Below are 24,250 nucleotides of genomic sequence, written 5' to 3' on the forward strand. Positions count from 1 at the left end.
CCTACCGCACCAGGTCATTTCGGAGAGAGGCGCTCTGGACTCTGCTGTGCGATTAACATACATTTAAAAGGAGAAACATCTGTGATTGGAGGAGAAGGGAAAAGGGTCCCCCATCATGTTCTGGATCTGGCCATGACGGAGCCGGGAGCCAGTCAAGCCAGGACACACTGTTTCAGAAAGAGGGAAACCCTGCTCATGTTGGCAGAGTTGAAGTCAGCAGGTGCTGGGATTGCTTGGCAAAAACTGTCTTTATTTTTTGGTGTCTAAACTTCCAGTGACAGAGGAAAAGCTTCCCCCTCCCCTCCCCACTGCAGAGGAAACCAAGCCCAGGAGGGCCCTTTTCAAGACAGTGGGAAGGAAGCCGGGACTCTGCTGTGTCTCACTCTGACCTTTATTCTGTTCTCAGCACCTTAGGCAGGGAGCTGCGTCCCACACAAGGCCAGCTCGGCGGCTGCTCTCACCAGCCTCCTTTGCCTCCTTTCTTCTTCTTCTGCTGCTGCTTCTTCTTGGTTGCCGCAGCGCCAGCAGGCTTCTGGTGCCGGGGGGGAATCATGTTACTTGTGGCCGCCGAGGACAAGGCCGTGGTGCTGCCAGGCCGTGGGGAGGTAGGCGGGCTGCTTGCTGTCTTACTGGCATCCCTGCAGGGAGACAGGGAACACCGCCCACATTAGCAGCACAGTGGTAAGGTGCCCGTTTTATACCCAGGAGCGCCACACACAGCAGCTCCACCGTTCGGCTCCGCCCACGGGAGGGTTCAGAAAAGAGCGAGATAAATGCATGGAGCACAGGTCCAACACCAGCTGATAGCCAGGATGGGCAGGGACGGCATTCCTGGCCTCTGTCTGGCAGGGGAGGGATCCCGTGAGGATTCCCTGTCGTGTCCCTCCCTCCGGGGCACTCGGCACTGGCCACTGCGGGCAGACAGGACCCTGGGCCGGACGGGCCTTTGGTCTGACCAGCCCGGCCGCTCTGATGTAATTCTACCTGTGTTGTCCCATAGCTGCACCTGGAGAAGGAGGTTTTGCTTCCTGCCCTGAAGTGCTCCTCATTCAGCTGCAAGGAGCTGAGCTCGAGTGTCATGACAGAGGAAGTTTGCCAGCCTGAGCTTTGTGCAGCAGGGCCAGCGCCCCAGGGCTGGTGCCTGCCAGACGCACGCCACGCACACAATGTGCTCAGCCTAAGACCACGACCGAGACAGCCCCTGCCCTGGGGAGCTGGCAACTTACCGAGCAAAGCAAGCCGGCTCACCGCGCTGGGGAGAGCCCGAGGGGCCACTGGCTTCAGGGGGCCGCAGTGCGAGCAGCTGGAGGAGCGTTTGCTACCGGAGGGACGGTGGGATTACGAAGTCCCCCTCTCCACAAGCCCTACTCACAGCTCAGACGTGCCGGCTGTCGTTGCTCCCTGGGTGCCCTTTCCAATCTGATCCTTCTTTTTGCCCTTCTTCCTGCCACGGTAGTAGGAGCGCTCTCGCATCGGCAGCCACCGCTCAGGGTCCGGGGTCACCTTGGGATCGTAGTTCTTGGGCAGTTTCCCTGCAGAGCATTGGGCCGGAGAAAAAGGCCAGAGTGCGTGTCATTGGGGAGGAGAAGCCCACACATCAGAACGAAGCTTGGGCAGGAGCGATGTGCCTGATGGCGCCAGGGCAGTTCTCGGGCTGTGAGATGCAGGGGCTCTGGGACTCTGACCGGGGACAGCGAGGTGCTAGCTCTCACGGGGCCCAGGGGGACACTCGCAGGAAAGCAGGCCTTGGAAATCAGTGCAGTTCTGGTTTGCTTAAGGCCCGGTCCTGCGTGGTGCAAGGTGCCTGCAATTCCCACTGAAGCCAAAGGAAACAGGTGCTCAGGCCTGGACACTTCACATTAGATGTTGACCCCAGCAGCTGGGGTTGGAGACAGACTAGGCAGGTCACGGGCAGGCAGTGCAGTGAGCTGGGTGGGGCCAGGGAGGGTGTGATCAGCCCCCTGCCATCCCTTCACTAGAGGTGGGATCCCAAACCCACCCCCGCCAAGGGAACGAAGCACTGAGCATCGATGGGCCTTCGGTTCCTAACTCCTGTAGGCCTCCCCCCCAAAACACGCCTGGGATTGTCTCAGTCTTTGGGGTCCTCTGGCCGGGCGTTTAAAGACTGTTCTTGGGGATGCGGCAGCGCACGGGGCGAGGGCCCAGATCACACGCACAACTTACCCTTCTTTTTCTTCTTCTTTTTCTTCACGTCCCCTTGCCTAGACGAGGGGGCAGAAACAAGACCCCAGTGACGCACTGTGAACAGAGCTGGGGGAAGGGAGGACTTGCTCTTTTTGCAAGTGAGGGGGCGGGGGAAAGGACACCAGCCGCAGGGAAACGGTTCTAATCTCGTTACTTCCCCGGCAGCCCAGTCTGTACGAGACCTGGAGGCACAGGCACCAAGGCCGTGGGGAAAATCGCATGGTGCTGAGCACCCAGTCAGCCCCCTATCCCCTCCCCCAGCACCTCATGCCCACCAGCAGACCTCTCCCCCTGCGCTCCCTCACCCCCATCAGCTGTTTCACAGCATTCGGGAGGCTTGTGGGGGAAAGGGGCAAGCCCGGGGAAGGGGAGTGGGGTGGAAAGAGGCAGGGCACGGATGGACTTTGGGGGCAGGGCCTAGGCCAAGCCCTCCCGAAAGTCAGTGCCTGTGCCTGGAGTCCTGCTCCCCGCTCAAGGTTCCACTCGGCAGCCCACCGGCCAGTGCCCGGGACGGCCAGCGTGCGGGAATGTCCCGCAGAGCACGGGGCCTCACTGTCAGGCGGCACAGCTCTGGCTCCAGCCCCTCTGCCTTGCTGACCCGCCCCACGGCGCCCCCCAGGAGCTGCCTGCAGACACCCAGGGGCAGGCTCCAGGAACAGGCCGTGGACGGGATGGTGGGTGCGAGATGCTCCTTACCCTTGCTCTTTCTGCTGGCTCTCGCCGGTCAGCTTCCCGCCTTTCTTCCGCACGTAGGTCGCCCCGGGGGAGTTCTCGAGCGCATCCACGTCGACTTTCAAAGACATCGAGTCCGACGAGGGCAAGTGTCTGCTGAGGCTGCGGGAGGCCAGCGCTCAGGAATGCAAACAGGAGTGCGGGAGGCTCAAACCCCACCTGTCCCAGAAACTCCAAGTGAACTACCAGTAGCGGAGGGGGCAAGGCCACGGGGGACCAGTCCCTTCCCTTCCCTGGGCCGTCTGCCCCATCTGTACAATGAGGCTGATGCCCAGACCGCCCTGTAAGCAGCTTTGGGAGCTCTGATGGGCAGAGGGTAAGAACCCACACCAAATGGTTTGGAGGGAAAGCGAAGCAGCTGCCGTGCGAACAGTGGGGTCAGACTGATCTGTTCACTTATTAACTACCTTCTCGGCCCGACGGGTTAGACACCCAAACCCTACTAGGAGTAGGTGGCAGCTGGGCACCCAGCTCGCTATGGGGCATCTGAAAAGCCCGCCCTTGCTGTGAAGTTGCACTATGACCCTTCCCGCTCCTCCCCGGGTCAGAGGGCCTCTGTCGTCCCCCCGGAAGGGTCCTGAAGCAGCTCAAAATTCCCGAACACTCCGGGCACGGTGAGGAAACCGTTCAGGGCACTGAAAGGACAGCAAGCCCCTCCCGCCGCCGCCACCACAACGGATACACCTTCGCCTTCTCGGGGTCGACGAGGGAGTAGGCGGAGATGAGCTGGGCCAGCGTGTGAGTATCTTTGGGGTTTTGCCTTGAAGAGAAGAAGAGAGGAACACTTTGAAGTTCACCGCACAGGCTACAAACACCAGACAAGCCCAGGTCCAGCTAGCCACACGGCCCAGCTCCGGCCACCCCACGCAGAGCTTTCAGCAGGAGCGGATACGGGCCTTGCGATTCACACTCTCTCATGCAGGGCGTTTACCGCCTAACGCTGCCAGGCACTTTGACGTGTCTCTTCGGGGACCACGCAGCCAACCACCATGGAAACCTAGGGCCTGCTTCCATTCGTCTTACGCCAAATATTTGTCATTTGGGTCAAATTACTGTTTTCAAGGTGGCTCCTCTGAAAATCTTCTGCCCCTCTGACAACCGCACTGTGTCTGCTGCTTGCCACGATTAGCAAGGACAAGCTCATCTGGATATTGGCACAACAGGAGAGCGCTAGCCAGGCCTCAGAATGAGCTGCACCAAGGAGGGCCCGGGGTTTACGCATTTCAGATAGGGACTGGGGAAGTCCTGCCACAGAGACGGGCACTGGCTGAGGCAGGAGACATGGCATTGCCAGGAAAGCCCCAGCTCCTCTCAGGATCCAAGGCGTGAGCACCCGGGAGAGAGATGGAGAGCTGCTCCTGCCCAGCCCAGCTAGGCCTGCAGTAGCAGCGCTTCATCCCAGGGAGCACAGCTTTGAGCAGAGGCCTCGTTACAATGTCTAAAAGGAGGAGCCAGCGCCTCAGACGTCACCGAAACGCTACAGACGTCTGGCTCCAGAACCCCTGGGCAGGCCTCCCAGAACGGCTCAGGTGCAGGCGGAAAACAGGCTACCCCGCTCCTTCCGAACTCACTTCCACAGCTCCTCCAGGTCACTGATCGCTTCCTTCTTCCTCCCGTACTTCAGCTTGAAGTTGGCGGCCTCCCTTATCAGCGACAGGTGAACTGGAGTCTTGGGCTGCAAGTCACAAGGTTCTTCAACTGAAGACGTGTTTGCAGCCTTCGGCAAGCCAGCCACGTGCCTGCACTGCTAGAGGCCAGCGCAGGCCGGCGCACCGTGGGCCGGCCAGCACTTCCCACCCAAGTCGTGTGGTGCAGGCTGCACTCGGCGCCCCTCTGAAGTGCTCTCACTCAAGCGCTCCCTTCCCCCAAGGAAGTGGCCATCGCCACTGGCAGCACGGGACACGGAGCGACAGAAAGTGCCCCCGATGGCCCGCACACGCGCTAACCCAACAGGCCACTTCGCCCTGCAGCCTTGCCACTGGCCCCAAGGACAGGCCTGGCGCCAGCAGCATGTCAGGGCGGGAGACAGGGAGCAGCGCAGCAGGTGCAAGACAACTGCCTGTTGCCATGCCCCTCTCCCACTCGCGTGCCGGGAGGAGCTGGTCTCCAGCGAGTCAGCAAGGGCCGAGCGTAGCTCAGCTCTCCAGTGCTGTCTGCCTGGCTCTACTTGCCTGGTTCTCCTGGTACCACTGGATCGCCTGCGTGAAGACCTCGATAGCGCTGTCAATGTCTTCTTCGTGGCTGTACATCGTCACCAAGGCAGACACCTGCAAGGCACCGTGACAGTCAGCGCGTGGCCCGGGGCACTCCTGGGACTTGGTGTGTCAGTAAAAGAATCGCTGGAGACGAAGTGGAACGAGCGGCCCCAATGGAACGTTAGAAGCAGCAGCCGCTGCCCCGAGTCCCCCCAGTACAGCCAGGACGCTACTGCAATGTCGAAAAGCCCCGCTCTGCCGTCGAACGCTTTCAATCAACGGAGGGGACAGGGGACGAGAGAACCACTCGACTAGGGAGGGCCAAGGCTCCCGGGCCGCGCTCAACGCCACGGTAGGCAGAGCGCTTGCTGCCGCTGGGCTTCTGGCGGGGGGAGCGGGAAGGTCTTGCGCCACTGGCTTCTCCTTGCTTCCCGCTGCTCACGGCCAGTGTCGGACGCCTTCCCAGCATTCCTTGCTGCAGCTGCCACGGGCTGGTACAGGAATGCTGTCGGAAGGGGGGCAGGCCCAACTGGGACCGGAAGGGCAGCTGTCCGTCTAACCGCCCGTCTGGGGACCCAGTGCAAGTCGGGACCACGGCTCTGGCTGGCCTTTGCCACAAGAGGGGAGCTAGCCAACGGTCCAACAGCTACTCGGAGCTGTAATGCTCACGCCCCGCTCGGCAAGCGCGTCAGGCGACCGAGACCAGCGCGGGGCAGCCAGGCCTGACGCTCAGCCCAGGGTAGCTCAGGAGACAACAACAGGGAAGCTGCGTGAAAACCACAGGGAGCTCTGGAGGATGGTACCCTGGGATGCCACTCACCATGCCTGGCTTATGCTTCAGCTCTTCTATGCTCCTCAAAATGATGCATGCTTTGGTGACGCTGCCTTGGAGACAGAAGGGAGAAGAATGCACTTTCACCCACGCAGCAATGCTCGCCTGCCCTCTGGTCTCCTCTGGTCCCCTTTCCTCACAGCGCCCGGGGGAATCCGCACACGCCAGCGAGCCGCCGCACTGCTCTGCCGGCAGGGCCCCTGCCCGCTCCTCCCCACTCTCGGGAAGACCCCACCAACTGCTGGGAGAAACGTCCGTCCCAGGAGCGCTGTTCTCAGCCTCGGCCTACACAGCCTTTGCAGCAGCCCAGCACCTATTGGGCTCCCACTGGGTCCCCAGCATGCTCAAGGCTGCTGCCTCTAAGGGAACAGGGCAGCAGGAGACAAGGACGGAAGAGACGTGTCTCACCCCACAGCCGTGGTGAAAAGAGAAGAGCTCCGCCTCGGTCAGGGCTCAGTCTGCCCCCCAAACACGGTGCCCGCGGCTAATGACAACCCCCTCCCCCGGTTACTCCTCTCAGACACCAGAGGGGCGGCTGCAGCCTGGTCCAAGAACCGGCCCAGACAAGAACGGCTCTGGCCAAACGCAGAGGAGAGCTGAGAGGAGCACAGCGATGGCCCCAGCCTCTGCAGTCTCACAGAAGGGCGGTGTCTGAGAAGGTATTTCTAACCGGCCCTGCCTGGAGCTGCCTGGCCCGGGCTCACAGCAACAGGCGGCCCCCCTCAGCCCTGGCCTTAGGCCAGTGACAAAGATCTGGGGGATACCTAGCAACAAAGCAGCATTTCCTAGCACAAACGGGCACTGGTACCTTGAGCGATTTTCAGCTGGGCCATCGTCAGCTTGATCTGTGCCGCGTTGGCAGGGCTCTGCTCCGAGAAGTCCTGAGAGCGAGAGACGCCAGGGCACGTCAGCATGGTCAAACAGAGCGTCAGCCTTGGCCTGGGCCCATTTCAAACCCAACTTCCGAAAGAAAAGCTCGCGGGGGCGACTGAACAGCCAGGGAGGGAGCAGTTCCCGTGGCACCGCTCCATACAGAGCGCCCAGCTGCTTCCAGGGACCGTTGCTCCTCCCACAGCACCATCCCCATCCACCCAAGCCAGGCCCAGCGGCCGTCTAGGGAGGCAGCTGGCCAGCGCAGCATGCCAGGTGACCCCACCACGGCCCAGGCCTTGTTCACGAGGAACCTGGCCCCGTTTCAGGAGAACAGGTGGAGTGCCATGCAAACACAGCGTCCGTTTAAGAGCAGTTCATTGCAGGCGAGCAGTCACTCAGGAACAGGGCACTCTGAAACCAGAGGTGCCCGCAGGCTCTGGCCCCGTTTCAGGAGAACAGGTGGAGTGCCATGCAAACACAGCGTCCGTTTAAGAGCAGTTCATTGCAGGCGAGCCGTCACTCAGGAACAGGGCACTCTGAAACCAGAGGTGCCCGCAGGCTCTGGCCCCGTTTCAGGAGAACAGGTGGAGTGCCATGCAAACACAGCGCCCGTTTAAAAGCAGTTCATTGCAGGCGAGCAGTCACTCAGGAACAGGGCACTCTGAAACCAGAGGTGCCCGCAGGCTCTGGCCCCAATTTGTGCATGCAGAGAAGGGCTGGCAAAGGACGTGGACTCCACCCTTTGGGATGAGAGGCCAGGAGAAGCGAAGTCAGCATGGTCAAACTGGAGGAGCACAGCCCCAGGGTCCAGCGCCCACCAGGTCCCTCTGCGGAGGAAAGCAGGCCTGGCACCACCCCCATAGCGAAGGGGTCACTGTCACGTGGGGCTCGCCTGTCACAGACAAAGCCAACCCTTCACCATCAGGGCGTGGGCGCCCGGCCGGGAGGTCACTGCATTCTCACTGGAAGCCAGTCACTCAACGCAGTGGCCACTGCCCATGGCAGAGCTCGCACCCTTTGGGCAGCCCCAGTGCTCCTTGCACCGAGGGACTGCCCTCCCCTCCCCTCTCCTGGCCAGCAGGGCAGTCACCCACCTGCAGGAGCTCTATTGCCTTCGCGTGCTGCTTCTCTCGGCAGAGCTGGGCAGCCTGGACCAGCACAGGCAGCAGGTGCTCAGGGTTCTGGGACTGCAAACTCGCTGACAGCTTGCGGCACTGATCGGCCTGAGGGACACAAGGGGACATTCGCCTCGGCATCAGTGGGCAGCTACTGACGCTGTGCAAGCCCCCAGAGAGCGGGGCCGCCCGATTCCGAGGCACCGATCGTCCGGCAGGAGGCTCAGGAGGCCCCAGCCGAGCTCGGGGCATGGCGGAGGCTGTGCCAACAGGTGAACGGTCACTGGCCCCTAGATAGTCCAATGCAGGACTCCCAAAGGCAGGGCCTTTGCCATCGCGCTGCCCTCTGCTTCACTCCTCAGCCAGACGCCTGCACAGCTCTCCACCTGTGCTGGCCCGTCTCCTCACTGCCCTCCTCCTGCCTAGACACTTAGACCGCATGCAGCCTGGGGACAGTCTGTCGTGGGCTCCCAGTGCGTGGCTCAAACAGCATCAGAGCCTGTGGGCGCTACTGCAGTTAGAAATACACTGGCTGGGAAGAGACTCTCCAAGCGAGGCGCTGCGCAAGCCGCTACCTGGGAATTCTTCGCCACGGTTCTCCCTTGTTCCCCCCAGAATGCCTGTGCGGGACAGAAGGAGCTAGACCCACGTGTGCCGCTGGGAGAAGGGGAAACAAAAGGGGAACCATGTGAAAATGCCCAGCACGCCCCTTCCGCCAGATTCTATAACAGACACGGGACAAATCTCGGTTTCTACGCACATGCAGCTCTAGGCAATGGCATTTCTTTCTTGCCAGAGTGCCTCAATCTCTCACCGCAGGGCCCCTGAAAGCTGTCTTCAGCAGCCGGCGTGAACCCCCATGAAAGGCCTGCTCAGCTTTCTAGACCAGAGACCTGACTGTGTTCTTGTCAGTTACACTTCTCTAAAGCTCTGAGCTCATGGACCCAATCAATACTGGTACCACATCTGTAGTCCCGGGTTTGTGTTTTGGCAATGGGGGCCTTATTAACAAGAACAGCCATTGAAGTATTTCCTCATGTAGAGCAACGCACAATTTCTTCTCAACCGTATATCCCCAGTCAATGCTAAGTTAACGAGTACTACATTTACCAGGACAGCATGCAGCAAACCAAGGACCACTCTACCTGATTGGTGTACATAGCCAGTAAAGCTTTGTTAAATTCGATGGCCTGCAGCTGTTTCTTGGAGAGTTTGTGCTCCACACCTTCTGCATTGGTCAATTTCACCTTTTTCTTTGAGTCAAAAACATTTTGGTCCTGGTGAAAGCAAAAACGAGATGAAGCCAAGTTACACTATCTCCTTTAAATGGTGATCTCTATCTTGATCCCCCAACTGACTGTGCTATTACAAAATCCCACCCACCACCACACACAGATCGTGCCGTGAACACCCACGGGCACGTGTTTCCTCCCTGTTTGCCAGCACTGGGCAGCACAAAGAACACAAGACGAGGCAATGATGAATGGGGACTCCAGGTATTTCTTTTTTGCCAGAATGCCTCAGAATCTCTCTCTACAGGGCACCCTAAAAGCTGTCTTCTGCAGTCAGTGTGAAATCCCATGAAGTGCCTGCAACAGATAGGTCACTGTGGTCTGGAAACCAGACAGTACCAAGATCCATACCATCTTTTGGGAGGCATAGCTCATTTTAGAGAGAATTACACTTATTTTTCCCATCTGGCTTATGCATACCACTTTATATTACTTATATATGGGCAACTTTTGCATGTTTTTAACTGCAGAATTTCAACAAAGAGCAGAATGATTTACTGGCAACTCTGACCTGTCAAGCAAACATTTAAAAAATGACAGTAGAATGAGACTACATGAGAAACGACTCCTACATTATGCTATTTGTATAGTTTTCGCATACACAAATACTATTGTGTAAATACTATGTACTTGATGTAAGTTTCACTGTAGTGAGCCATCAGGTTTTGAAGACAGCACAAAAACCTCATGTTCTCAATGTAACTAATAGTTTGCATGATGCATTGTAGAAGTTACTGAATCCCAAACACAGCACACTTAAACCCCGAATCTTCCCATTCCCCCAACTCCCTCAATTCTGTACCTGAAAAAAATTCTCACACACCCTTAATCTAGAAGCTTCAGTCTTCTAAGACCCGGATCCTGCAAATTTCTAGGCACATATGTAACTACAGACATGCAAGCAGTGTGACTGGCTCCCATGGAACTCATATGCGTGAATTTATCTACGTACAGGATTATTTTTGCAATCTGTATTTGTAGGGTTGGAGTCTCTCAGGATAAAAATACAATGGAAATACCAAAATAACAGGACAAACAGCAACACTGTAAATAGAACTTCCCTGCTAGAGAGCTTCTTCCACTTGAAAGCAAGTACTTATTTCCACTTGCAATCCTTCTGCACGCAGACCTGACCCACCCCCGTCAATGGGAGCTCTGCATGCAGTGAGTTCAGCGTTCATTCTGATTTCTCTCTCAAGCATTCTTGCAAAGAACAAGCAATTCTATACCTTGTTAATAGTAATGATGTTATTTGCAATTACAGCAAGCAATCCCACGTCTGTCGGCCTGCAGAGGAAAAATGAGAATTAAATATACAGCTATTAGACAGCAGCCGTGTCCCGTCAGGAAGGGTGAGAGCTTGTTTTAACGAAGCACTTACTTTAGTTTGATTATTTGATTGTAAAGCTGGAGCGCATCCTCTGTACGCCCCTGCAGCTGCATGATATAGGCCATCTGACCATGAATGATGGCCAGCTCAGCCTCAATGTCTTCCTCCGTCACATCCTGAAGGAAAACCACGACAGAATGAAGCCCCCCTCTTCCTGGGCTCCCTGGCTTCTGCGCTTGGCACTTTTTCAGTCTCTCCCAGGCAAAACCCTCAGTCATAATCCACTGCCAGAAGGCCAATCTTCAAAAGGCAGCCAAGCCATGACACGATTAAACGCATTCGCACCTTAAGCCACAAAATAGGAGCCAAAGGCCAAGCTACTCTTAACAATGGAAATTATCCTTTCGACCCACGTGCGAGCAGATCGCTTTCACCTTACAGACATGCCAAAGTGTGAGGCATGAATTGTGGGCCTCATTCACCACAGCCTCCACACGTCTGCAGTAGGCATACCTCCCCCTCCCTCTGAGGCAGCAGGAGCATACCCCCATTGCACTGATGTAAGGGAGTGCTATGTGGGCAAGGCCAGAGACAGTCTGGCCCCAAAAATGTACATTTCAGCAACAGGCAGGAACAACTTGCACCTTGGGATTGGAATCGGGAACATCAATGCAGGCAGACTGGACACTACTGCTGGACATGATATTGTCTAGCAATTTAACAAGCAATCACATGGCTAATTCCCGGGACACCGCTCTGAAATGCATCAGTGTAAAATGCACCTTATGCGGAGTAACAGCAACAACTTACAGTGTCTTCCGAAAGCGACTGGCGACACAGATCTAGAGAAAATAATGTGAAACATTTAGAAAGGATCAATTCTTACCCACAGGAAGGCAGAGAACAGGACGATGGTAAGAATGTTTGTTTATATCAGGGTGGGCAACCTTTTCTCATCAGGGGCCACTGGCCCACAGAAAAATCAGTTGGGGGGAGGGAGGGGCTGCACACAAATAAAAAGCAAAACGAAAACAGAAAGCAAACATCCTGCTCTCATGTAAGAAGCAAAAAATACCCCAAAACCCCTCACTCACACTCAACTCGGGGTACTGGGGCGTGCCCAGTTCCGGCCGACCAGCGCTCACACTGCAGCCCTGCAGGGGTAGCCGAGGCTTGGCGCTTCCAGCCCATGGTGCAGAGACTTGCCATAGGCCAGATCAAATTAAACAGGGAGCTGGAAGTTCTCCACCCCTGGTTTATATTGCGTGTCCATTGTGGACTCTAAACGGGTCTACAAAATTTCACGGGCACATTTTAAGGCAAGCAAGTTTTTCACTTGTTTCTCTCCTTCCCCTGTTCATTTTCTTTAAAAGTAGTCTATCTTTCGTGAACTAGCTCTCACCACTATAACTCCTTGTCACCCACATGACCTCACCCAGACTTAAAAGACTGATGTACATTCAAAGAGCAGCTGCAGTTGACTTTTAAAACTTTTGCTACCATGAAGAGATTGCAGTACTGGCACAATCATAAGCACTTACCAAAAGCACTCAGGAATTAACTATCAAGCGGGAAGAAAGACTGAGATGTTCTATACAGTTTGCTACTGTAAAATGATGGCCAAACAATAAACGATATGTATCTGGAAAGCAGGAAGAGGGCTACAGATTGAAATGCTAAGCCCTTGCAGATAAGAAAACAATTTGATCCACGATAGCTAAAAAGAAGTGACATAACAAAAGTGACTTAAGAAATGTTAAGTGTTATGAAGTCCCAACCCCTCTTGGCGAATACACTAAGGAAACTAACAGAAGAGCCCTACAGTTGTCCAATCCCATTTTTAATCTGGAATCAAATCCTTGTTCTCTCTCTGTATTTACAAAGAATGAGTGATACACATCTTTATAACAGCCCATGTTGTTACCTTCTGCTTTCTGTAGGTTCTTCATTGCCTCAGTCAGCCTGCCTTGCCCAATCAATGCACATGCAGAATTATAACACAGCTCATAGGAGCCTTCTTGGAGGCCCAGATCTTCCTAATAGAGAGAGAGGATCAGGTTAAATGCTTGAAAGGCAAATTTACTACCTAACTTTATCCAGCCTACTTTTGGATCAGAAGCTAATCAGATTTGTTTAAAGATACTTTTACAGGATTACTCCAGGCAAAAGCCATAGCTTTGGGCAAACATGCCAACTTCTTAGATTAATATACAACAGAAGATTCACTAGGAAATGCACGTGAAGGTGATTTTGAGAGGCTATGTGCGGTCAAAAAAGCCATGGCATGAATGGTCTTCCCCTTATGCTGCAAGACAAAGCCAAGGGGGAATCTGCAATGGAGATATCCAACTTCTTGCTGCAGAACAGTCCATCTCTTAGGAATTAGAAAAATAACCGGATTAGATCTCAGGAGAACTATCCATGCTGCTTAAGCAGAGAATTGGCAGGAACTGCATCCCTGGAGAACTTCAAAGACAAGTTACAGCTTTAAATATTTTAAAACACACGTAATGTGCCTAACCATTGAGCATTACACTCACAATGGATCTTCCCAGTCACTAGTGCACATTAGCAATGTTCTGCTGGATGGAAGCAGAGGCGCTCACAGCCATTCACGTTCAGTGGATCTGGCTGGTGTGCACTGTCTTGGACACTCACTGTCGATGACCAGATTGCACAAGGCTATAACATGTGCATGAGCGCTGTGTTGTGCATCGGACAGTGCCAACTGCAAAGGCACTTCTGTTCACTTTTGTTCATTTAAATTAAATTATACCTGAAATGCCAGGGCATCCAATAGAAGAGAGACAGGGTAAGCAGGGTGACAGTCAACTTATTAGCATTAGGAGAACCTTGGAAGTACGGCACGCACTGGGGCACTAGGGGAGAGGTCACTCCGGATGCACTCCTGTTGGATAGGAGGCCTCCAGTTTGGACACGTGATTACCAGCTGAGGTCACATGGGCTACTTTCTGGGTTTTAGCCAAGCAAACTATGGAAGACCAGTGCTAATAGCCACAAGCAGAGGGAGAAATGCTGCCTGCTAGTACTTTATAAAATAATTACATCTCCAGAACACAGCCTCACTCCACACAGCTATGGGGTAGGGAGACATTACTCTTTTCTGTGTGTATTAGCCAAGTTCTCCTATTTTCTCTTTACGATTTAGCTTCTCCAATGTCTCCTTCCCATCCACGAGCCATGCGATTCATCTTCAGAAGTGTTCTAAGAGGGCAAGGTTCAGCAGAGCGTGGAGGGGGAACACGCAAACACACTCACTGGCTCCACTTTCTCCCATGTGCTCTGTGCTGCAACCACTGCAGAAAGATTGGTTTTCCTTTCTTCCTCATAGTCATCTTGGGAGTTCCGGATGAGATCCCGATACACGGCTAAGCAGTCGTCAAAGCGCTCCAACCTGTACAACTGGAAAGGGAGACACTGCCCTGCACACCGGCCTCCACAGCTAGACACACCTAATCAAGTGCTGTAAAGTCTACTGCAGAATTTACTCTGAACAGAGTCGATTTTGGTCTCTGCCAGCCTCTTCACTACAAGCTTCAGCACCTCTCAAGAAACCAGATTAAATAACCTTCTTTCAAAAACTATTTACAGCAAGCAACTGTTCCTTCCACATGTTGGGACTATTCTCATCAACTGTGAAAACAAGGGAAGGAAGAAAAGCTTTTTCTCTTCCTCTTTTCCATCCTGGTGCTCCAAGCCTAGCTCAAGTTATGCCACTTCCCACACAGCTGCTCCTGATGTTAAGCAACTGTATGCATGAAGCACCTGCAGGACTAGATCCTATGAAGAGCTGACCTGGCTCACAGAGCAGAAAGGTAATCACTCTCCTTGGGACCTGCCCACTTCCTTAGCTGATGGAAACCCATCGCTTTGTGCTACCCCGGGGGAGAAGGAAGATGACCAGTTATATGGCTGCACAGGCACATTCTGGTTAAGTAGCTTCCAGCAAACTACCCTGATTTCTGGAACAGAGGAATGTGATTCAGTAGATAATGAAATACAGGCAGTCCCCGGGTGACATGGATCCGGCTTACATCGGATCCCTACTTACAAATGGGGGGAGGCAACCCCGCACTAGCTGCTTCCCCCCAGCAGACCAGGGAGACGCGAAGCTAATGCCGCCCCCAGCAGACCAGGGAGACGCGAAGCGGCTTTTCTCAGCAGACACCTCAGCTTGAGAATAAAGGACTGAGGGAAGTGAGGTGTGGGAGAATAAAACTGAGCTCTGGAGAAATGTTTGGCTAGAGTTTCCCCTACAATATGTACCAGTTCCGACTTACATACAAATTCAACTTAAGAACAAACCTACGGTCCCTATCTTGCACGTAACCCAGGGACTGCCTGTAGAGGGAAGTGGGGGGCCAACAGAGAAAGGATGGAGCTACCTGCCCGAGCTGGTAGCTTGGAAGACCCCAGCTAACTAGAAGAGAGGGTGAAATCTTAAGTCCCTCTGAAGTCAATGGGAGTTTTGTCTGATTTCAGTGAGTTTCTGCCAAGAACATAACAGGGTTTTTTTAAGTCACAGCTGAGCATTAGAAAAGTTTGTGTCCGATTTTTTTCCAACTCACAAAGCAGAGGGCTCATGAATGACAGAGTTCCCAAAGCGGTACTTACCACTTGTCCGTACAGCTCCTTCAGTTTGTCTGTCTGCTGGCTGGCACACTGAATGGTCTTCAGCGCACTTTCAATTCTGTTCAACCTGTACTCACAGTATGCCTTCTCAAAGGTGATGGAGTCACTGAGAAAACAAGGCAGAGACTGAGGGTGGGAGCACAACTACAGCACTCCTCTTACAACATCTGTCTCCTAGGAGAGCCATGACCCCTTATTTAAGCATCCATAATTACTCTTACAAGATCACTATATTAGAAGAGTTGGCACCAGGTATTGAAGTATCTACTGAGCACTAACAATGCCTAAAACAGGTTTTCTTAGCCAGGAGGGAATGCAAAAGCCCTATTCCAAAGAAGAATCTAAATTAGCCAGAACAGTTCATACTCATAAGTACCCATAACCACTACAATATGGCATTGAAATCTCATAGATGTGCAGACTGTTTATTTTTTGTAACACTTTTCTAAGGCAGAACAATGAAAAGCTTCACTGAATAATCAATGAAGGAAGAGAGGACTGGTCGCTGCTGCATACAGAAAGGTATATCACTGCAACCTAAAGCTATAAGCAGAGCAAATGTGATGACATGCAATCTCTCCTTAAACATAAAACACCACATCTGATGCTGAGCAATAAGTGCTGTCAAGAAACACCATGATTACAAGGGAAAACTAATGGCAAAACTATTAGGTTGAATCAGACTTAAAAAAGCGCTAATGACACCAGCAAGCCATAATATACACAGCATGGGTAGTTTTTATTTAAAAGGAGTCCAGTGTGTATTTCTCCAAGGGAATTATTGATCAGACTGAGTGAAAGCAAAAAGAAGGGACCAACAACTTACTGTGACTAACAAAGATGCTGTGAGAGAGGTTTGTCCGTGTTCACATTTTATTTAAATGTTTTCTGCACTCAACATTTCTGGGGGAATACAAGGATGGAATAGTAATAAAAAAAGATTAAAACATGATCCTGGTCACGATAGCCCAAAAGTTACTCAGAACAGATGCATAAAGTGTGATGAGAACTTTCTTTGCTTTGGAGAATACACAATTTAGTGGTTGGGCAAAACCCTGCTGTATATGGAAAAAGCTAGAGTTTTGTAAGAATGGCCATACTGGGTCAGATTCCTGGTCCAACTAGCCCAGTAACCCATCTCCAACAGTGAGCAGAGCTCCAATGGGAGTGTACGGAAATGGAGAGAAATATACCTGTCTTCCACTCCCAGCTTCTATGCAGCGTACTTGAGCCATGCCAGTCCCAAGATAGCTAGCTACCTAATAACCTGGAATCAACAACTACAATTACGCTCATGAAACAATGGAAGATATTGAAGTTAGTCCCCTGAATTACAAACTCATCATGAAAAACAAGAAACTTAACAGCAACATCTACTTCCCAAACAAACACAAGAAACAAAACATCATCCCCAAGGGTCTCATCATCTATATCCTCTGACCAATGCATACATCTCTACTCCTGACTTCTGGCCGTCAGAAGTTCAGGGTTACCTTGAGCATGGAGCTGCATCCCTAACCATCTTGGCTAATGGCCACTGTAGACCCACCCTCCATAAACGTATCTATTTTTAATCCAGCTATAATTTTGGCCATCACAACATCAATAGTAAAAAAGTGTGAGAAAGGGTGAATGACTCTTCTCTTTTCCCTTTCCCACACCATTCATGAGCTTTTGGACCTCTAGCATATCCCCACTTGCTCATCTCTTTTCTAAGCGGAACAGCCCTAATATTTGTAGTCTCTCCTCATATGGAAGCCATGTCCTGGATCATCTTTGTTGTCTCTCTCTGAACCGTTTCCAGTTCCACTATGTCCTTTTTGAGCTGGAGTGCCCAAGCCTGGACACAGTGTTGAAGGTGTCGGTGCACCATGGATTTACACAGTGGCGTTAGGAAGTTCGGTATCTTATTTCTTTACCCCTTTCATAATAATTCCTAACATACTGCTAATCTTTTCCACCACTGTTGCACATTTAGCTTCAGTTCTCAGAGAACCATGCACAATGATTCCGAGAGCTCTTTCATGAATGAGAACCATTCAGTTGGATGATTTTTGTCATTCGGATTTTTTTCCAATGTGCATTACTTGCATTTGCATCAATGAATTTCTTCTGCCATTCTGATGCCCTGTCACCCAATTCTGTGAGATCCCTTTGTAGCTCTTCGCTGTCTGTTTTAGACATAACTCTCTTGAATTATTTTGTTTCACCTGCAAATTTCGCTACCTCACTCATCACCCTTTACCAGCTCATTAACAAATATGCTGAACAGCACACGTCCCAGTAGAGTTTCTTGGGCAACCCTGCTGTTCACTTCTCTCCATTGTGAAGGCTGACCATTTATTCCTACCCTTTGTTTTCTACCTTAACCAATTATGGATCCATGAAAGGACCGTTCCTTTTATCCAGTGGCAGATACTTTACTTTAGAGCTTTTGGTGTGAACCCTTGTCAAAGGCTTTCTGAAATTCTAAGTACACAATGCTTGCTAACACCAAAGAATTCTAACAGACTGGTGAGGCACAGCTTCCCTCTACAAGAGCCATGTTGACTCCTGTGACGTAGTGGGGGTACCTGGCTGGTTTCTATGCTGCTGGCTCTGGGGTAACCCCCACTGGCTGCCGTGGGTACCACGACCCAGCAAAACAGGATGAGTCACTATGCAAAGGGATCTCTCAACCAGTATGGCCAGACACCCCCCATGGAGAGGAACAAAGGAAGGTGGAATGCTGCCCTGGCTGGGGGGCAGGGCTGGAAGAGTGTTGGTTAGTTGCTGTCTGGGAGCATGAAGGAGACAGCCTAGGGAAAGGGGCTGGAGTTTAGGGGCCCAGTCTCCCCCATCTCAAGGGGGCCTGAGGCATCCTAGCCCAGCTCTGTGACCAGATTACATCTGTGCTGTGCTGTATCCTGGAGAGGCAATAAACTTCCTCTATTCCACCGGCTGGTGCAGTCTGTTTGTGCCATTTCGGGGTGCAGGAGACCCCCAACGCGCCGTCACAACTCCTCCCCAACAAACTGTGTTCATCTGTATGTCTGACAATTCTGTTCTTTCCTGCAGTTTCTACCAATCTGTCCAGTACTGAAATTAGGCTCACCATGCTGTAATACACCTCTGGAGCCCACAGATCAGTGTTACATGAGCTATCACCTAATCAGAGGTTTGTTTCAGCAGTAGGTTATAACAGTAGTTGCAATCTCATAGCTGAGTTCCTTCATCTGGACTTGGTGACTTATTACCATTTAATTTATCAATTTAAACAATTTGCTTAAAACCTCTTCTACTGACACATGAATACAGATAGAACTTCAGATGTATTGATTTTATTGCCCCAAAACAGCAGTTCTGATGTACTCATGGTAGGATTAAATTAAGAACTGCCTCTCTGCTTCTGGGTTCCAGGACTAGCTGCTCTAAGTAGCAGTAGTTCATGGAGTCTAGGCATTACGCCTCTGCAACAGGTCATTTCCCATGACCTTCTCCAACTCTTACAAGCACCTATGTATATTTACGCAAGCTTATTGAAAGCTGCTTTCCACAGCCTCATCTATTGACAGGCACGCTAGTTCATCAATCTCAGAGTTTAGGTTCCTTGCATTTGTATACAGCACTTGCATGCTTTGCCAACATTCAATTCAACATTCAAAAGTTATTTATTAGTTCCCATAATAAAAGAACTAGAGGACACCAAATAAAATTAATGGGTAGCAGGTTTAAAACTTATAAAAGAAAGTTCTTCTTCACACAGCGTGTAGTCAACCTGTGGAACTCCTTGCCAGAGGAGGTTGTGAAGGCTAGGACTATAACAGAGTTTAAAGAGAAGCTAGATAATTTCATGGAGGTTAGGTCCATAAAAGGCTGTTAGCCAGGGGATAGAAATGGTGTCCCTGGCCTGTTTGTCAGAGGCTGGAGAGGGATGGCAGGAGACAAATGGCTTGATCATTGTCTTCGGTCCACCCCCTCTGGGGCACCTGGTGCTGGCCACTGTCAGCAGACAGGATACTGGGCTAGATGGACCTTTGGTCTGACCCAGTACGGCCGTTCTTATGTTATGTTCTTAATTGTTTGCATGCATGTGCTGTTTTTAAATGGGATTCTATTTCATTTGACTGTTCCTCACTATACTTTATGAATTTCTTACATATCCGCTTCTCCCTCATCACCCAGCAGGCATGTTTCTGCCCAAATCATGTGCTCCTCTGCACCTGTTGGTTTTCCCTTAGCTCTGAGTTCAAAAATCCTCTCCAGCCCTATTGTAATTCACGTGCCAGAAGTCTGGTTCTACTTAGGTAGGTGGAATCCACCCTCTCGAATAGGCCACTCCTTCCCAAAAGGTTCCCAGTTTCTAATAAACCTAAACCCCTCCTCCCTACACCTTTGTCTCGTGTGCACATTGAGACCCTGCAGTTCTGCTTGTCTTCCTGACTATGCACATGAAACTGGAACCATTTCAGAGGACGCCACCATAGAGACCCTGGACTTTAATATCTTACCTAGCAGCCTAAATTTGGCTTCCAGGACCTCTTTCTACCTTTCGCTATGTCTTTGGCACCAACATGTACCACAACCACCGCTCCTTCTCAGCACTACATAGAAGGCTATATACATGTCTCATGCAATCCACTACCCTCACACCTGACAGGTATTTTGCCATGACTTTCTCTCAGTCCTCACAAGCACGTGTATATTTATGCAAGCTTATCAAAAGCTGCTTTGCTATGGAAGTTATGAGTGTTCAAAGAGGTAAGAAATTAAGCGACAACCTAGCCTATGGTTTTACGTTCGTATTAGTGTTTATAAATAAGGGCTATGACAACTTACTTTGAGAGTATTGCTACAACACCAACACTGTCTGTTCTACATCCTTTCCCTTCACGCATACGACTTGCTTCCCCAGAGGGAAGTGATGCTGACAGTACATACTGTCAGCAAAATTAATGTGAGTTCCTATACAGCAGTTTTCATCTTAAGCCACAGCACAGACAGCAGGGCACAAACACCTTTGTGAGGCAGGAAGATGGATAGGTAACATTTATCACTGCCATTTCACTGATGGGAAAATGCAGCTAAGGAGAGCCATGAGCCCAAGTTTTGGGAACACTCATGCACCTTCTGAACTTTATTGGCATGAGCAGTTCCATTGCCTTGAGCAGGAGCGCTTATGAGAGGAAGGGCAGGTCTACACTACAATCTTCCCTCGACCTGTGTTAGGTTGCGTTACTGCCACCACAACACAGCAGTGGGTGATGTCCCACCTCTTGTCGGTGACGTGTGTCACCAGGAGCACTTCCACCCAATTGTGAAGGACAGTGTCAAGGGCTGATGGCTCAGGCACTCATCTCCACTCAGCTGCCCACTGGAAGCCCCGATGCCCCCCCAGTGATTCTCACCTCCATGCTCCCAGTCATATGTTGACTCTGGATGGGGGGGAGGGGGGGAATAGCAGGGTTCCCAAAGGGAAACTGGGAGCCCAGGCTGCAGCCCAGCTTGGTACAGACCTGGCAGCAGCCACACGGGGGAGCCAGGAGCTAGCTTTATCATTTCACAGCTCTGCTGGATGACAGCCAACAGCACCACCTCTGCACAGCTGCCACGTCACCCTAGCTACACTGAGAAGTCCTACACCTCATGTGGAGGAGGAGGAGTTATGTTAGTGTAGTAGGGCACTTACATCAGTGGGAGCAAGGCTGTACTGTGTGCAGTGACAGGGTCAGCTTGGCATAAGCTGCCTTACACTGACCCATGCAGACCAAGCCTAAAGTGAAGCATGCAAAACAGGGAAATCTGTAGCAAAGTCACTGTCTACCAGCACCATCCTCCTATCTAGGATACAGTAAAACTCCGGTGGTCCAGCATCCAGTGGTCTGGCATGCTTCATGGTCCAGCACCAGCTGCAACCCGGAAGTGCTCCGGCAGCTGGGTCAAGTTGTTAGTCAATTACACTAACTGTGGCTGGATCTGCAGGCAACAGACTTGCAATTTATCTTTGCTCTGTTGCCTCTGGGGGGCAGGAGAGGAAGGAGAGAGGGAGGAGGAGGGGACAGAGGTCAGCGGGGGCAGGGGCACTGAACTCTGTCATGTTGCAGGGAGGTGGAGAGGGGGCAAGAGACAAGCAGCTGCTTCAGGAAGTTTTAGTCAATTACACTGCCCCAGGCTGGATCCACAGTCCACAGGCTCTCAATCTACCTTTTCTCTCTACTGCTTGGGGTAGGGGGTCAGCAGGTGGGGGGGTGCCGAACCCTCCCTCCTGTTGCAGGGAGGCAAAGCCTGCAAGGGGCAGAACCAGAGAGGGGGCAAGAGGCAGGCAGCTGTGTTCAGGAAGTTCTAGTCAATTACAATGCCCCAGGCTGGATCCACAGCTGACAGGCTCTCAATCTACACACCTACACACACACGCCGACCCCTACCCTCCCTCCTCCAGGCAGTAGAGAGGAAAGGTAGATTGAGAGCCTGTTGCCTATGGATCCAGCCACCGGCAGTGTAATTGACTAGAACTTCTTGAAGCGGCTGCCTGCCTCTCGCCCCCTTTCTGCTTCCCCGGCTCGCAGGCTTTGCCTTCTTCTAAAATGGCGGAGGGTTCGGCCCTTGCGGCGCTGTTCCCCTCCGACGAGGCCTGCCCCCGCCAGAGTACCTCCTGATAGTCTGGCATTTCTGATCATCCGGCACTACCTAAGTCCCAAAGGTGCCGGATTATCAGAAGTCTACTGTATTAGCTTTTCAGGGCTTGCACATACTTCCCTTGCGGGAGCCTCTGGAGCTACCACTCACCTAGTTAACACTTTGGTGTGGGTGTGGATTACACCCAGGGCTTCCTTGAAGCTTCCATTCTGAATGAGACACACCACTTTGCAGTGAAGGGCAGTCACATCATCCTTGTTGATCTGCAACACTTGGGGAAGCAAAGAGAGTTATCACAATCTCTAGCTCCATTCTGACTTCCCACTGAAAACAGAGCTCATCACATTTAAATCCACACAATGTCCCAGACTGTGCCTTGAGCGGCAGGGTTTTGCCCACAGAAGCTCCTGATCCGATACGTTTGTTAATCTCCACCGTGCCACAGCACTACTCGCTGTTACCAACATGGCCAAACCCCCTGGGGGGGATTGTGGATGTGGCAGTGCAGTGACTGGCCGATCAGCAGACGGGACGCACGTTCCTCCCCGCACTGGGCAGTACATGGGTTAGCGGGCGGGCTGGCCAGCAGCTGGGCTCAGTCCCGGCTTGGATGGGTCTGGGGCACTGAGAGAGCATTAGGGCCCGGCGGGCGGGCGGGCAGCGCGGCTCGGAGCCCCCGCCCCGCCCCCAGGGGCTGTAGCTGGCTACGGGACACGAATTCACGAGGGGAGCCACAGCTCGCAGCCCTGGCGCGAGGGCCCTGGGCGCGGGCCACACGCGCGATGGCTGCACTGGGGGGGGGGGGGGGGGTGCGGGTCACGCGCAGGCCCGGGAGCGCGCACGCCGCGCATGACGGCGTCCCCCGAGCGCGGCAGGCCCGAGCCAGGCCCGCTGCGAACCCCCCCGCTGTCGGGCGGGGGGCGGGGGGGGAGGAGCCCGGCGGGGGGGCGCCCGGGACTCACGCTTGTTGACGGACTTGAGCGCGCGGCCGAAGTCTCCGCTCTGGCCGCTGCGATTCACCTCGCTCCACAGCGCGGCCGCCCCCCCCGCGCCGCCCGGCGCCGCCATCTTGGGCACGCGCGCAGGAAGGCGGCGGGCGGCGCGACCCCTTGGCCCCGGAAGTGAACGCGGGCCGAGGGGCGGGGCTGGCGCGGGACACGCCCCCCAGCAGGCTCCGCCCGGCTCGTGAACAGCGTGGGGGGTGGGAGTCGCCGCTCTCGGGCAGCGTCCCCTGCACGCGCCGGTCCGTTAACCCGGCCCGCCCATTGCTGCCAGGCGGCCGGGGGGGCCTGCTCAGCCCCCCCCCCCCCCCCCGCTACTGCTCCTTGGGCTCGTCCATCCAGCCCCGGGATTGACACTTTCCTGGCGTGGGACCTATTGTCTAACAGTCGCGGCTCAGCGCTGGGGGGGGGGCAATGCAAGAACAGCGCTCGAGGATGGGGCCGGATTCTCTCCCTCGCCCCGCCCCTTGTCCACTCGGGATCATGCCGGGCAGAGTTCACCAGCAAGCCTAGGCCCAGCCCGGGGCCAGTGTGCTGATTGGTCAGACTAACTGATCCCTACGCTTTAGTGCTCATTTACTAGGTTCAGCTTAGTTGCGCCACCACAACAAGCAATATTAATACTTCCCCCAGTCGGTCCCCACAGATCCCATTGTCCCCAGGTCTGTCGTTACTGGGCTAGACGGGCCTTTAGACAGCCTTGTGTACTATCACATTCTTTCCCTGTCCACTACAGAACTGACTCGCTAGTTGTTGTCACTGGAGTGGTGGTTTCAAAACTGAAGTTTCAACCATAAAGTCTTAATTTTCCTCAGATTTCACATATTAGAAGTACACTTTTGCTTTTAGAATCTGGTTTGACCTCATCAAGTTATTTTTTTCCAAAACAAGTTATCTGCTAGAAAAAAAGGAAAGGTCTTATTGCACAATTTCCAGGATTTCATTCATTTCTTTTTGTTCGTGACAGGCACTATATGGTATCAACTTTCCAATTTTCAGAAGTTTACTGATAGATATCTCTCACACCACTCTATAAATCACTTACATATTGTGTGTACTGAGGCAATAAATGTAGCAGGTCAACAGAGTTTTGACTGACAACATATTACTGTAAAATATTTTAAGTATTGTAAGCTTGGGCTAGCAACTGGTTACAACTAAGAATACTGTATGGTTTAGCAGCCTATTATATAGAACTTAAAAAGTCCCATATGTGACATCTATTGGCAGTGTAATCCTAGTGGTGTGTACAATTAATGCTGGTATTACAAATCTTACAAATGAAATTCAAAATAATGGAATGCTCAGGCTTGGAAAAACATCTAAATATTGTAAATATCTTATTGCTTTGAGTTTGCTGGGACATCCTTGCATACTAATGAATAATCTTAAATCTCCATAGTGGCC

At 52.5% G+C, this 24,250-nt stretch overlaps 1 protein-coding gene across 2 annotated transcripts; it reads right to left on the reverse strand.

Annotated features, from left to right (window-relative positions):
• Window positions 1–373: 373 nt before the first annotated feature.
• On the reverse strand, window positions 374–22,964 carry SRP72 (signal recognition particle 72). 2 transcript variants are annotated; one of them, XM_075929208.1, is made up of 19 exons: window positions 22,805–22,964; window positions 21,993–22,113; window positions 15,210–15,333; window positions 13,854–13,997; window positions 12,499–12,610; window positions 11,385–11,416; window positions 10,626–10,750; window positions 10,474–10,531; window positions 9,098–9,229; window positions 7,932–8,060; window positions 6,773–6,845; window positions 5,953–6,017; window positions 5,109–5,204; window positions 4,509–4,612; window positions 3,620–3,697; window positions 2,902–3,039; window positions 2,185–2,222; window positions 1,373–1,532; window positions 374–638 (listed from the first exon to the last, which is right to left on the reverse strand). In XM_075929208.1, exons 1-19 carry the CDS (start codon window positions 22,908–22,910, stop codon window positions 458–460), a joined length of 2,016 nt encoding a protein of 671 aa, XP_075785323.1. In that variant the 5' UTR covers window positions 22,911–22,964; the 3' UTR covers window positions 374–457. The 2 variants fall into 2 exon arrangements, with proteins under 2 accessions (XP_075785323.1, XP_075785324.1); XM_075929209.1 differs by lacking the exon at window positions 13,854–13,997.
• Between the last annotated feature and the right edge of the window lie 1,286 nt (window positions 22,965–24,250).

This window comes from Pelodiscus sinensis, chromosome 5 (assembly GCF_049634645.1).
Source record: "Pelodiscus sinensis isolate JC-2024 chromosome 5, ASM4963464v1, whole genome shotgun sequence".
In the NCBI taxonomy this organism is placed as follows: domain Eukaryota; kingdom Metazoa; phylum Chordata; order Testudines; family Trionychidae; genus Pelodiscus; species Pelodiscus sinensis.